The sequence below is a fragment of the Metschnikowia bicuspidata genome (genome assembly GCF_001664035.1).
Source record: "Metschnikowia bicuspidata var. bicuspidata NRRL YB-4993 chromosome Unknown METBIscaffold_8, whole genome shotgun sequence".
Taxonomy (NCBI): Eukaryota; Fungi; Ascomycota; class Pichiomycetes; order Serinales; family Metschnikowiaceae; genus Metschnikowia; species Metschnikowia bicuspidata.
Genome location: NW_017387738.1, coordinates 260,459 through 273,706, shown reverse-complemented (window position 1 = coordinate 273,706; position 13,248 = coordinate 260,459). Strand labels below are relative to the sequence as shown.

The 13,248-nt window shown below is 42.0% G+C and overlaps 6 protein-coding genes across 6 annotated transcripts; 2 read left to right on the top strand and 4 right to left on the bottom strand.

Annotated features, from left to right (window-relative positions):
* Window positions 1-103: 103 nt before the first annotated feature.
* METBIDRAFT_13807 (uncharacterized protein) lies at window positions 104-1,378 on the bottom strand (the record flags this gene model as incomplete). Its single annotated transcript, XM_018854430.1, has 1 exon — window positions 104-1,378. The coding sequence occupies one exon, from the start codon at window positions 1,376-1,378 to the stop codon at window positions 104-106; it is 1,275 nt and encodes a 424-aa protein (XP_018709592.1).
* A 543-nt stretch (window positions 1,379-1,921) lies between these two features.
* ARG83 (Arg83p) lies at window positions 1,922-4,965 on the top strand. The gene has a single exon (XM_018856376.1). The coding sequence runs from the start codon at window positions 2,072-2,074 to the stop codon at window positions 4,496-4,498; it is 2,427 nt and encodes an 808-aa protein (XP_018709591.1). The 5' UTR covers window positions 1,922-2,071; the 3' UTR covers window positions 4,499-4,965.
* On the bottom strand, window positions 4,513-5,836 carry METBIDRAFT_224787 (palmitoyltransferase). The gene has a single exon (XM_018855167.1). The coding sequence runs from the start codon at window positions 5,668-5,670 to the stop codon at window positions 4,528-4,530; it is 1,143 nt and encodes a 380-aa protein (XP_018709590.1). The 5' UTR covers window positions 5,671-5,836; the 3' UTR covers window positions 4,513-4,527.
* Window positions 5,837-9,319: 3,483 nt separating this feature from the next.
* RGT1 (Rgt1p) lies at window positions 9,320-10,363 on the top strand (the record flags this gene model as incomplete). Its single annotated transcript, XM_018854699.1, has 1 exon — window positions 9,320-10,363. A coding segment is annotated over one exon (1,044 nt), but the record flags the coding sequence as incomplete, so codon positions are not given.
* Window positions 10,352-12,741, bottom strand: EMP70 (Emp70p). The gene has a single exon (XM_018856375.1). The coding sequence runs from the start codon at window positions 12,430-12,432 to the stop codon at window positions 10,519-10,521; it is 1,914 nt and encodes a 637-aa protein (XP_018709588.1). The 5' UTR covers window positions 12,433-12,741; the 3' UTR covers window positions 10,352-10,518.
* On the bottom strand, window positions 12,558-13,216 carry UME7 (DNA-binding transcriptional regulator). The gene has a single exon (XM_018855166.1). The coding sequence runs from the start codon at window positions 13,112-13,114 to the stop codon at window positions 12,683-12,685; it is 432 nt and encodes a 143-aa protein (XP_018709587.1). The 5' UTR covers window positions 13,115-13,216; the 3' UTR covers window positions 12,558-12,682.
* Window positions 13,217-13,248: the final 32 nt, after the last annotated feature.

Sequence of the window (13,248 nt, the reverse complement as noted above, 5' to 3'; positions counted from 1 at the left end):
GTGCATTAGCTTCAAACTTCCAAAAGAAGCCCGTCTAAAGCCTTCTTTGTGTATGATACACTAAGAAGCACTAGTTGTGAAATGATGAAACGACAAAAAATCTTCATAGGAACTCAACAGATTTATTGAAATTAAACTGATCACTTACCGCATTTATCGACACTGCCTGTAGAAGCAATTTGTCTGTTCTACTGGTAATCCTCCAAAGTGACTGTTTTAGTTTGAAGTCCACAACTTCACCCTTCATACCCGTGTCACATCTTTTCCGTTTGTGTGGTGGTTCATCTTCAGGAACTTCTTCTAAGGGCCCAAAAAACTCACGAAACCATGATTTCTTGAGCTCAATTCCATTCACGGTAACAGCAGCATCTAAAAGATTACAAGGGAGCACCAATTTGGTTTTTCCACCATCATTCGAGAAAGTTTTGGCAAGCAGCTCAAAAACTTGTGACATTTTTGTCGCAAATCTATTTGTTAAAACAAGAAATGACAAGTCCCCTGTTTTTGGTATAATGAGCTTCGCATCGAAGTCAACATCTGAATCGATTTGTATAATTAGATGTCTCCTGGGCTCTTTTCGCAAGTAAGGACGAATGTAGGAAATTGGTTGCTCATCTTCCAAGCTAGTAGACAGGTTAATAATGCCTGCTTTATTGAGATTAACGAGATTAAGTATTATATCCTCTTTCTGTGTGAACGGATTTCGAATAATTTTGTGTTTTATGATTGCTTGCTCAAGTTGTAGGAAACGGTAGTATCTGCATTCTTTGATCAAATTGGTACGGTGCTCGTCGTTACGCAATATCTCGTAATTTCCCCGAAAGATTTCTAGCAAATCGGCAAAAAGAATGGGGGAGCGATTAATAGTCAATGTTGGGCGTTGTGGAGGGGGCCGTATCAATGAAACATCCGAGTTTAGTATGGTTGACTTTGTAGAAAGCCCCTCCATCCCAATCAGAAAAAAGTTGGGATGATTCCCAGGGCCATATAAAAATACCCTTGGGATTTTGAAAAGCGTATCTCCCACTCTTGCTATCAATGGCTCATCCCTCAAAAGCTTTTGGAGACGAGTCAAGCAAAAGTAATAAGCGTCTTGCCAGAGATGTACGAACTCGTAATCAGTATCCACGCTTATATGATAGCCTTGCAAATGCATGTACACTTTTTTGAAGACGAGTGGGCTTCGATCTATGAAAAGTGTTTTTCCTGCATTTCCAGGCTGATCGAAGAACCTTGTAAAGTAAGATGGGGCGTCGGACAGTAGAGAAGCGCCAGAGACCTGAAAAAGCTTGTATCCCACCTGTATAGAATACACCATGTCATGAGGCAAAAACTCTGGTATTTTTGGGTCCACTTGATCAAGGAGCTCCAACGACATTTGTGGGGGATGGTGCATGTATATTCACAGGATGGCTTGTTGGTCGAGCCGGTTCAGATCTGGATGGTACCTGGGGTCTGGGCGTGGGGAAGTCGCGCACTTTTGGACCAACACCCCAGAATGCTGCAGGGCCAAAAGAAAATCAGTGGGCAATATTAGTATCTCTCCACCAAGGACATACATCACATGGATTACTTCCCAAAGAGTCCTAATATATGCTGCTTAAATGTATTAGTTTTAGTATCCAATCTTTTTTCTGGTGAACGACCATGTCTCATGTCAAATTGTTACGCGCAAAATTTTGACGTATCATTAGGACAGTCACGCAAGACACAATTAAAGTAGGTAAGCCCTGTAAGAATGACCTTCCATAATCGTGTAGTTCGTACAAGTCTCCGCTGCAGACCTTTTTTTTGCGCTGAAAAATAATGTTCTGCGTTGAAATTAGACATGCGCAGTCAGCCCCAGACTGTCTCCATTGAGGTGCGACAGAAAATGAGCCCCACGGCAATCTGGAAACATGCATCAATTTCACGTCAAATCGCGCAGAGCTCACGTACTTGATTACAAGCTATCACCCACCAATCTACAAAAGTCTTCTGTGCTGGAACAATAGAATCAAGACAAGGAAATCTAGATACTGGCCCCCCATATAGTCTTTATTTGATCCACCAAGAACTGCAATTCACCCTTATGCCCCCGCGGTCAAGAAATTTCAATGGGTGCTGGACATGTCGCATACGAAAGATCAAGTGCGATGCCACCCGACCGAAATGCCAAAGATGTCAGAAGGCGAATCTAGAATGCAAAGGATACAAGGTCGTGCTTGCCTGGGCAGATGTCTCGACGCTTGATAATGACAATAAGCTAACGTCTCTTAATGCGGCGAAACTACCCAACAGAAAATATGAGAGAGCTTCTCTGCGGCGGAATCTTGAACTAGTGAAATTCCCGAAGCTGATGCTGTACGAGACCTATGACAAACTCAATCAAATTGTTGCACAGTTTGATGAGACACATTCGACGGTTCTGCGGCCGTGTTTCATTGTTGGACCTTTTGGAGTGTTTCCGCTTGAAACATCCAGTCAACTACCCCTTATTGATCACTCTCCCAAGGACCTAAACTCACTCCCGCAAGAATCTGCTCTTGCGCATACACCTGCAGAAGTTCTCGAGAAAGAAACTGGTTTCCTTTCCGCTGTTTCTGTGAGCGAAGTCCTTGGGAGTGACCTAGAATCGTCTATTTTTTCCAAGACAACTAATGCCTACGTCCACTACAAACTCTTGGACTATGCAAAGCTCACCATCTTGTCCATAAAAGGGCCGCGCCACAAGTTCAATGAACAGGGCATGTTCCATATTCTTTATCCCAAGTTTTTCCCAAACGTCGAATCAGATAACTGGAGGCCAAACGGCCGAGTCTTGAACGAGCTTTTTTCCCAGGATAGTGCGGGAAACATTGTCATTGCTCCCTCCATGGGGTCAGACTTCAAGTTTCTTTTGGATAGCTTACTGTCATCCATGAGAGTAGCTCACAATCAGAATCCATGGAAAAGTCTCGTTGTGCCTTTTATAAAGCAAATGTTTTTCGAGATTATTTGTGAGGAATATCCTGAGTCAAATAGTTGGAAAAACCATTTAACAGGCAAAACACCGACTGCTATACCAAGAAACCTCCTTCTACGAAATATCAAATTCTCCATTTTTTGTATGTGCTTGTCCATCAGTTGGCATGAGCGCTCGCTTTCTGGATTAAAGGTAACGAATGCAGTAGATTCGTTGTTTGTCAATGATGAGCTCAAGATAAGTATTGAGTTGAGAAAAATTGCGATCAATATTCTTAACTATCATTTAGATGAATACGATGGTAACTCTGAGTACTATCCTGTGGATGATTACGATACTTATTTCCTTTTAGCACTCATTTTGCAGGTTCACATCGACAATCTATTTGGTGTCTTTGAAAACTACGAACTCATGTATGCAATAGGTGACTTTATTTTGAAAAAACCCAAATCAAGTCGAAGACATCAATCATCTTTGCAGCGTCACTTGCGCCATAGTTTCAACATTTTGAATATTCTTTATGAATCGACTCAAACCATTAACTTTTTCAATTATTCTATATCGGGGAAAGATCAGAGACTTAAATATCTGGACCTCGACGAAGACTATGATCTCACAAAAAATGACACGAATAAAGAGAAAGACTTTTCCAGTGATGACTCCGAGGAGGATTTCGGTTCTGGGGACGATGATGAAAGTGCCGTTAATGTGTGTGCCACATCGAGTACTTCACAAGCTCTATCATTCACGGTAAACTTTGACGGTGAGAAGCCCAGAAAATCTTCTAATAACAATGATTTGAGACAACCAAAGGAGCTAGGTTTCAAAAGTTTTCAAGAAGGATTGCCGGATAAAGGGAGTTATCCGAATCCAATCATACCTACTTTGGAGGATGGTTCTATCTTTCTGAGCTATGGTTTACCAAAAGCTCTTTTGCAGTTGGTGCAAGAAGTTGTTCATCTCACAAACCACAAAGCTGTTTTCAAAACTCGTGGGCTAGCACCTCGCAACTTTCCAAGGATATGTGCGGAGATCGAAGACAAAATATTGAATTTCAATGTAGAGAACCATTGGAAACTATACGACAATCATTACAATCCTATCACCAACGTTGCGACAAAGTTCTTCATCTCGGACTTCCATGAGGGGTTGTTTCATAACGTTATTTACTTTCACAATGCATTGGTAGTCTATTTCAAAAGACTCATACCTGAAAGTCCCAAACAAATTTATCAGCCATTTATCCAGGCAAGTTTTTTCCACATGGAGAAGTTGATTGCATTGAATAAAACCTTGAAAGTGAAAGGAATAAATTATCACTTTAACCCATTGTTCTGGCCTTTGCTTGTCTGTGGGTGCGAGATTGATCTTTCAACCCACGGCTACTTAAGAGAACAATGCCAAAAGTTGTGGAATGAGAGATGTTTCAAAAGATTCAACTATTGGCGCTCAAAGCAAATATTGTTTGAGGTTTGGCATAGAAGAGAACAGGGAGAAGATACTAGCTTTATGGACTTGATCCGAGAATGGGGAATCGTACTAAGTTTGGGTTGAAATCCCAATCTGTTTATGACAAAAAAGTCTCACTTCAGGTCATGAATGATTGGAGCAACGTACAGAGCATGCTTGAACTCTTTTTTCTCTATCTTATCTAACATCTTTTGCATGAACTCGGGACTGAACTCATCCGAGTTTTGTTGAAAGCTCGCCAAAGTCTTGTCCCTCGCACTGGTTGCAATGAAGAATTCTGCAAAAGGCACAATTGCAACTAAACTCGATTTCATTAAACGCAACAGGCCCGCAATATCTCGGGTAAGATTAACATTGTAATTTTTGTTTAGACACATGTTTATCAAATTGACTTTGAACCCATTTGAATACGGGTTGTCATCAAATGTGTACGAAACGACTTTTCTCGTTCCTTCGTGAGCAATATTGACAAAGCGTATGCCCAGTTCCACCCGGGGTGTCTTACCAACGCACCATGTATACCTTGAATTTACATTCCTTTGTTTTCCTAGCCATCTTCTGTAAGTCATTGCTTGTCTTCTTGTGATCTCATCGAAAGACGTGGAGTTGGTAAAGGTGTATTTTACCGTTCCTATTAGAAGAGACAACGTGAAAATGGTACCAAATGCAGAAAGAACAAATAATACAATAAAATGAGGAAGGTTGCTATGGTCATGGCGTAGAGAAGAACGTGTGTAAACTGCGGCAAAACATAGGACAATAGTAACATAAGCAAGCAACGACTGCAAGAATTTAATAAAAGGTATGAAATTGTCTCTACCGATAGCAGTGCCTATCCAGAGGCAAAAGTGATCGAACCGAGGAACACACGTATTGAGATCAGTCAGATGGAAGGATCTATCTGGCTTGAGATTTTGACATTTTGAACACCAGAAGGGGAACCCTTGCTCGTCACAGACAAAGACATCAGGCACAGGAGCGGTGCCCTTCTCTTGAGACTGATATAAATTGAAATTTTGGAATTTGGGTATATGCCCTGGCCCGCGAATGAATATTAGAGCCCAGTAGAACAAACAAAGGACGTGGAAAATCGCCAACAATACCCAAAACACAATAGCGGACGCGGACAGGCGGCGATGATAGACCTCTTTCCATGCCACGATATAGCACGATGCGTAGTCTATGTAGGTTGCTGCCCCTAAAACGATCAAGGGAACAACAAGTTTGCTTCTTCGAAGTAACACAGCCTGCTTCATTCAATTGAAGGCTGCCTTAATGAACCCGGCCTGTTGCTCATGCTTTTGATATTTCCTGTATTCTGAGATGTACTGCGAATCTCATGCCTGGGAATGAGCGCACTGCAGAAGGTAAGACTTTTTTTGTCATGAAAACCAGGCTTATTGTTTAGAACTTATTCTGATGAGTTTAGAGATCTTTATCCACAAAATTCAAAGTTTGGAATAGGTGAAAGCTCATATTGTACTTGCAAAGGCCTCAATTCAACTCTATTGGTGCATGGATGAACAGGCACTTGAGAGGACGGAATCAAAGGTAGTCAATTACATACCATAGAAGTTCAAACGTGAAGCATGTATTTCACTGCATGTGAAGAAAAACTCAGTCTCCCCCTCTCCACAGAGAAAGTGACCACATCTGAAAAAATGCTGCATTTTCTTCTCGCTCATTGCACCCACGAAATTACAATACAAGCAGCTCAAAAGTTTACCCTTTCAGAAAGCAGATGCGATATTCCATGAGAACCGTCAAACTTTTGCTATCAAATTCAGCGAATGTTTCCCTGGTTTTCAACTGAAAATGAAACATACTGTCAATGCCTCGTTATTGCCAACCCATCAAAACGAATGCATGGCTCACTGATCCCAAGTCAATTTTTTTCGACGTTTCGCGTGTGTTACAAAGCGGCATAATATTGAAAGGGGCCGCTCAAAACAATGCAACATATCGGGCTGCAAGACAAGTATGGAAGCGTAACTAGGATCATTCAACCTGCTGATAGTGTCCGCTTTCGGGTTCATGAAATGTCGGCTCGACCGAAAACGGAAATACTCCCTGCTCTACCGCGGGGCACATCTCCAGGCATGAAGACTGTCTATTGTGGGTGTGTCCCTACATGCAAGTCTCAGTCGGTTTTTCCGGTCACGATTTCCAATTTTCCAAGTTGTTGCATGAGTCAATCATTAATGTTGGATGAATGCTTTTGCCCTATAATTCTCGAAACAAGGCAATAATTAACCTTCTAGCTCTTTGCCTCTTGATTCTCACGTAAAGTTGAAGATTTACACTTCGCTGACAAAAAAAGAAAAATTAAAACAGGCTGCGTGCTCCAACTTCACTTCTTTATTAACTTTTTAATATCTCCTTCCTCTGGTTCTTTTTCTTTTTTGTTTGAAGAAATGTCAACACACTTTCTCAATACGCTGATTGTCTCAGCAATACCAGACGTATGGTTTGGGGCACCGGGCTTAAAATCCGCAATTTATCCGCCTTCCCGGGCTCCTCCCCCACACGCAAAAAAAACTTTCCGATCGAACTTCCCGGATATATATTATGGAGCCGCAGACAACGTGCTACTTGAAAGACGTATTATATTCCAAGGTATGAATTTTGAGAAGAGTGGCTGCTTCAAGGATCCTTTGCTCGGAGCATATATCGAAATATCCGATATATCAGCCCCTATTTGCGGGTTTGTCTCCTCTTTCTCTGTGCTTTTTTTTTTTTATTTTCCAAGTTATGGTACTGCATTTACTTAAACGAGAAATAATGTAGTCTTTTCCGGTCTCTACCCCACCCTCTCATATGCTTCTAACCAATGCCTGGAGCAGCCACTTTCAGTGTATGCACGGAGAAAATGTATTTCCGAGGCCTTTCCTCGCGCTACGGTTTCTCCACATCGATTTTTATCTAGACCCGCAAAGGACAATAGAGTTTATCCGTGATCATTTTTTTTTTTAAGCCTCCACTCAAATTCTAAGATCGAGACAGATTACGTTAAAAGCCTCTCAGAGATTTCGGTGACTTGGAAATTCGTCGTCTGTTTCTCGTCGCAGCTTTTTCGTCTTTTCCGCTCTTTTCCCTTTGTTCATTGAAGCTTGATTGACACACATTGAACAAGCGGGCCACAAGTGACTTGTCTAGAGTGGAATAAATCTGTTGCTCTTTGAAAAGATTTCTTCTGAAGGCGTGTCTCATTGAACTTCAAAAAATAGCAAACCTCCGATCGCCCATCGGCTTTAGCAATACCTGATCATCTATCCCGGAGTTCGCCGGGTAGATTCGACATTCAATTAGGCTTTCGCTAGTCGGACATCATACCAAGTTTTTCTCAACATGTCAACCAAATCTCCTGAGTCTGTGATCAGCGATCGGACAGAAGATATGGCATTCTCAAAACGAGACATCCCGAGAAAAAGATCAAAAGTTTCTCGAGCCTGTGACGCTTGTCGTCGCAAGAAAATCAGGTGTAATGCGGAATATCTGTCAACCCTACTGCGAGTTACAAAGCTTTGCACTAACTGTACGAAAACTGGCGAGGAATGTTTGTTTTCTCGCGTGCCCATGAAGCGGGGGCCTTCAAAGGGTTATATTCGTGATCTAGTGGACCACATGGATAGTCTGGAAAAGCGCCATGGGATGGACAGTGCAGAAGACTCCTCAAACTGTAGACCAAGGCTGAAACTGGTGGATCTTGCAGGTTCAAATGTTTTCACTCGACAGGGTTCTACAGCGGACTCGGTCCACACCTACCCACCCTCCAGTGCTTCCCAAAATCTTCTAAAACCGCAATTCAGCCATCTTCCAGCATTTTCACCTGCACCTCAAATGACGCAGCCCATCATACTACCTCCGCTTGTAGGTGTACAGCCTCTGACGCAGCCTGTGAAATTGTCATTGCCAATCCCAAAGTACTCCGTTACTGTGAGTCCGCAAACTAACGGCGCCCCCATTCCCAACCTACCGAACGCCATTCACAACACCAACCCTGGCGAAAACCCAAATCACCGTATCCAAGGACCATTGTGGAAAGTGCCTTATGAAATGCCTGTTTCTGGCACACCGCGTTCTCTCGCCTCTTCTCCGAGCGGATCCAACATTGGCAGTTTTGATAGCAGAAGGTCATCTATCGATTCTGTGACTTCGACCCCGACATCGCGATCGACTTCAAGACCTCCATCATTTCAAGCTGGGTCGTATTTTTCGGAGGTGGAAGATACGGACTCTGGTCGGTCAGAGGCTCCCTCCCGCCGCAACTCGATTAGCTCAATGCTGCTGTTGAATGGAAGAGCCGCTAATACTCCAAATATTTCGCAGTCAGAACTAAACTTCCCGCAAGTTCAGCATGCGAAAACATCAAAAAATGAGCATAGTTCTCAATTGCTTTTACCCCCACATGCTCAATTCTTTTCTTATCCACTGCAGCCACCACTGCAGCAAGGAGCCCTGAACTTTAAATCACCTACTTTTCCCATTCAGGCTCAACCCAATTCCAACCCATACCTACCCTCTTCCTCGACGCCAATAAACGCGTGCAAAGCAACTGGATATTTAGACTATAACCTCAAGGAATATTATCGAGGTGTCCATTCTGCTTTCCCCATCCTTCTCTCTGATGGGTCAGAATACCTTAAAATCATCACCGAATTGCAAAACTCTTCCTTAACACATTCCCAAATCATACAATTTTTCTCACTCGCCTTGGACAATCTTGTTCACCATCAGCTGATACCCTTTGATGCAGTGAGGAGTCTGCTTCTTCATTTCACCAGCATATATCCATTTGATTCTTCTGATATTCCTTGCAGAAATGAGGTTATTCATTTGATGTTCGCTGGCTTGCTTTTGATCAATTTAACGATCTTGTTGCGTGGCGATTCTTGTCCTACAGGGATTTCTCTTGCTCATGGCGCATTCACTGATTTCAAGGTTTTACAAACGTTTAAACATTTATCGCCATCCCGAATCCAAGAGCTTCATCGAGATGATATTCAATTGTATTTACCACGTTTGTATTTGTGCTTGCGAATCATCGATGATTGTCATGCGTTGGCTTGGGGCACCCAGTCTCAAGTCCCTAAATACTCAAATTTCTTGCTTGCGTCATTGACTCCCACCTTTCCTCAGAAGCAATTTAATTTACAGTTCTTGGAAAATGTGGAGCTTGGAAACTTGTTCGGAATGTTGGAGGACATGAAATGCGAAGAGATGTTCTTTGAGAGGCCTCGAAGCAAGAAAAGCCCAAGTGTGTCTTCTTTGGGAGAAAGATTTTCAAATTCAAGCTCAGCCCTGATACTCTTTTCTTTGCAAAAGGATAAGTACGAACTTTTTGATTTTGCCTCTGAGATTTGCAGTTTTTTCGAGAATCATCTGAGAATTGATTATGAAGACGAATATACTAAGGATCACATACAAGATTACCAGCTTAAGACTAGCAGATTGGTGAAAAAATTATCTCAGTCTATCTTGAACTTCGCCAGACACGTATCCAATAATGAATCACAACTGTCATCGCATGGTGAGATTGATCAAATCAGTCCTTTCTTCAACATAAGCTTCGGCCAATCTTTCAGACTAATCAAGATTAGCAAGGAATTCTTGGAATCTCTAGTCGAGAATGCTGGTGACAACGAAATCATAAGCAGATGTATAAAGATCATCAAGGACTTGTCTCATGCCACCACGTTATTGAGCACCAAACTCAATATCAGTTCGACAGGTAATGAATCTGTATCTTCAGTTCATCTGGTAGCATGTGGACCTGGAGTGATGACGGCTCAAATTATTTCCAGAAAGCTTGAGATATACGACCTCACATTTCGAAATACTATTAGCATTCAGCTTAATAAAGCTGATAAAAAAAGTATTGAGACTTGGAGAGATGATTTTTTGAAGACATCGAAGTCACTAGTTTACTCTGAAGACATGGATGGGTGGCTATGAGATTAAAGATGCAGATTTAACAAACCACTATTGAACATACTTTAACTTAGTTCACTTCACACAAGGCTGACCCCATTTTACGACAAAATAAATGACTCAATTTTTTGCGTCCTATCTGTAAATTACAAGGCCATTCAACTCACGCCAAATTAGTCTATCTTAATTTGTGAGTAAATTTTTCTAACGAAAAACAAATTACTCAAAAATCCAACAGCTCCGCAAACCAAAAAGACCAAGAACGATATCACACCCGAATATCCCACAAATAATACTAAAGATGTGAAATTGGCAAATGCCTCGTCGCCAATGAAGAACAAAGAATGCACGAAGACATACAAAGAACATCCACCACCGACAAAAATAGATTTCCATTGCCATTTGTAGTTCTCACTACACAACGTATAGTAAATGGACAAGACAGAGATCAACCCCGTCGTCAAAACCATCAAAACAAAACAGAAAAACAAGAACCCAAACATGTAGTAAATGCGGTTGAACCAGAGCGACGAATAAATAAAATACAACTCAACGGCAATAGATCCGAAAGGAAAAAGACCACACATAATCATTGCTGGGACAGTTCTCAAATACCAATGTTGTGGGGGGATCTGTCTTGGGATTTGATTTGTTCTCACTGGAACCGACAATGTAGAGCGTTTTGATTGCCAAATAGATCCGACGACAGACAAGGGAAGGGAAATCAAGAACCAGATCACAATAATTGCAGCCATGGTTCCCACTGGAATAGCACCCGATGAGTTGACATGTATCAAGAAAAAGTTCAAGAATGCAAAGACACCGAAGAGAATTCCTGGTACAACGGTAGGAGTCAAGATTAAGTTAAGCTTCCAATTCTCGCCACCGAAGAATCTGTAGATATATCCACTGACATATGATGAGATGATACCAAAAAAGATGAACAAGATGAACATGAATGTCGATAATGCACCTCTGTTCGAGGGGGATAAGAGACCGAATAATGCGAAAACAATCGTGACAAGAATCATGCAGAAAATCTGGGTACCAGATCCCACTAAGACTGATAAAAGCATCCTATTGGATGGGGATCTGAAGACATCGCCGTACGCCAATTTCCAACCACTCTCGTAGGCAACATCATCATCCAAATTGATTTCATTGTACTTGATGATGTCATTCTTCAAAGTTGATACCAAAATATGAGCCATGATTATGGCCAAAATCACAACAACTACCGAGAAATTAATCAAAGAGACCCATTGGATTTTTGGGTCGTATACATGCAAGTACTTGTCCCATCTCGTAGCCCAAGCGGTCTCAGACTCAACAAACTTGACCGAGTATGTAAACAACACATTGCTATCCTTCACATTCGACAAAGTCACAGGAGGCAAATCAGCGTCACACAACTGTTCGGGGCTTGCTTTGGATTCATCGATTCCATTTCTATCAAGAGAGGCGGCTTCCACAACTACTCCAACGACTCTGAAGTTATTTTCATTTCTCTTGTGATACTCGATGTGAATGATGTAGTGATTGTGTAAATGGGGCTGTTCTTCGTCATCAACACTTCCGATGGGGAAGCCAGGACTGTAAAAATCGGTGTTTGTTCTTCTTTCGGTAACGTGTCTAGCCGCGGGTAAGCCATCAACAATCCAATTATGGGAATATCCAGCACGAATGTTTCTATTCACAAAAACTGAATCCACTTTGGAATAAGGAGACAGGCAAAGAGCTTGGCAATTGACCTCTTTCAACATGTTAATCTCAAATGGAGAGTCAAAAATACGATCACCAAAGATAATGGCACCCAAAGACTCCAGTTGCTTTTTAGGACCATCCTTGGGTTTACAAAACTTGAACTTTGGGTAATAGTAGTCGTAAGAATAAACTGTGACCTTGGACTTTCCCTTCGATTTGAAACTGGCCATATGATTCGAGGAGGGGGTCAAATGGTTTACGAATAATTTGATGGAATCACCTTCGGCGTAGTTTGTTGGAGCTACACCAGGCAAATAAAATGCCGAGACCAAGCCCGTCCATAACAAGAGGCTCAGAATCAATGTCCAAATATAGGTCTTCATTGGGCCCAAAACGACTTCTTTCGAAAGGAGGAAAAAATAACACGGTTCTTCCACGATTTAGACGTGACACGCTAGAAAAAAAACCAGCACAGGGATGTACAGGATCAGTGATATTCGAGGGATTTGCATTCTGCGTAGAATACTCGGGCGTTCGCCAATCATACGAGTAACTCCGCCGTCGATAATACCTGTAAAAGAAGTTATACACCGGAGTACCTGTAGTTGCAAAAAATTATTGCATAATCGAGCTTCAATTGTAAAAGCGGTTTTTTCTGAGCTTATCTGTTACTGCTCTTATCTCCTTCAAACGGTGCATGGCGTTCTGCGCATCCACCATATAACTTGGCCTTTGACGCGAAACATCGCACTCCAATCCTAAACGGGCACACGCTCCACATGGATCACCATCTTCAGGACAAGCTTTATGACGTAGCCGACATGTCCAGCATCCCTGTTTAGACCTTCGCTGTCGCTTCTCTTTTTTAACCTTTTCCCTTCGTATAAATGTTGACCCCTTGGTTTTTTTCTTGCATGTTGTTTGTTTTTCTTTTTTAAGAAATTCTTTTGAACTGGGACGTGTGGCCTGACACTGAAATACCAGCATTGGTGACGAAGGCCCCAAAAGTTGGCACACCGAAACTTCCCTAGAAAAGACGCTATGAACCCAAGCTTGCTGTTCCATGTATTCTTCGTGGCCCTTCTTTTTTTGGGCGTGGCGTTGTGTTTTTTGTGGGTGAGTTGTTTTCCTATTATCTCGGAAATTTCGGCCATGTGCTCAATGGTACATTATTGTCGGGCTCTGAGGTAAGAAAAGAG

Coding starts and splice junctions, on each gene's coding strand:
- ARG83 (XM_018856376.1), top strand. CDS start 2,072: ATGCCCCCGCGGTCAAGAAATTTCAATGGGTGCTGGACATGTCGCATA.
- METBIDRAFT_224787 (XM_018855167.1), bottom strand. CDS start 5,670: ATGAAGCAGGCTGTGTTACTTCGAAGAAGCAAACTTGTTGTTCCCTTG.
- EMP70 (XM_018856375.1), bottom strand. CDS start 12,432: ATGAAGACCTATATTTGGACATTGATTCTGAGCCTCTTGTTATGGACG.
- UME7 (XM_018855166.1), bottom strand. CDS start 13,114: ATGGAACAGCAAGCTTGGGTTCATAGCGTCTTTTCTAGGGAAGTTTCG.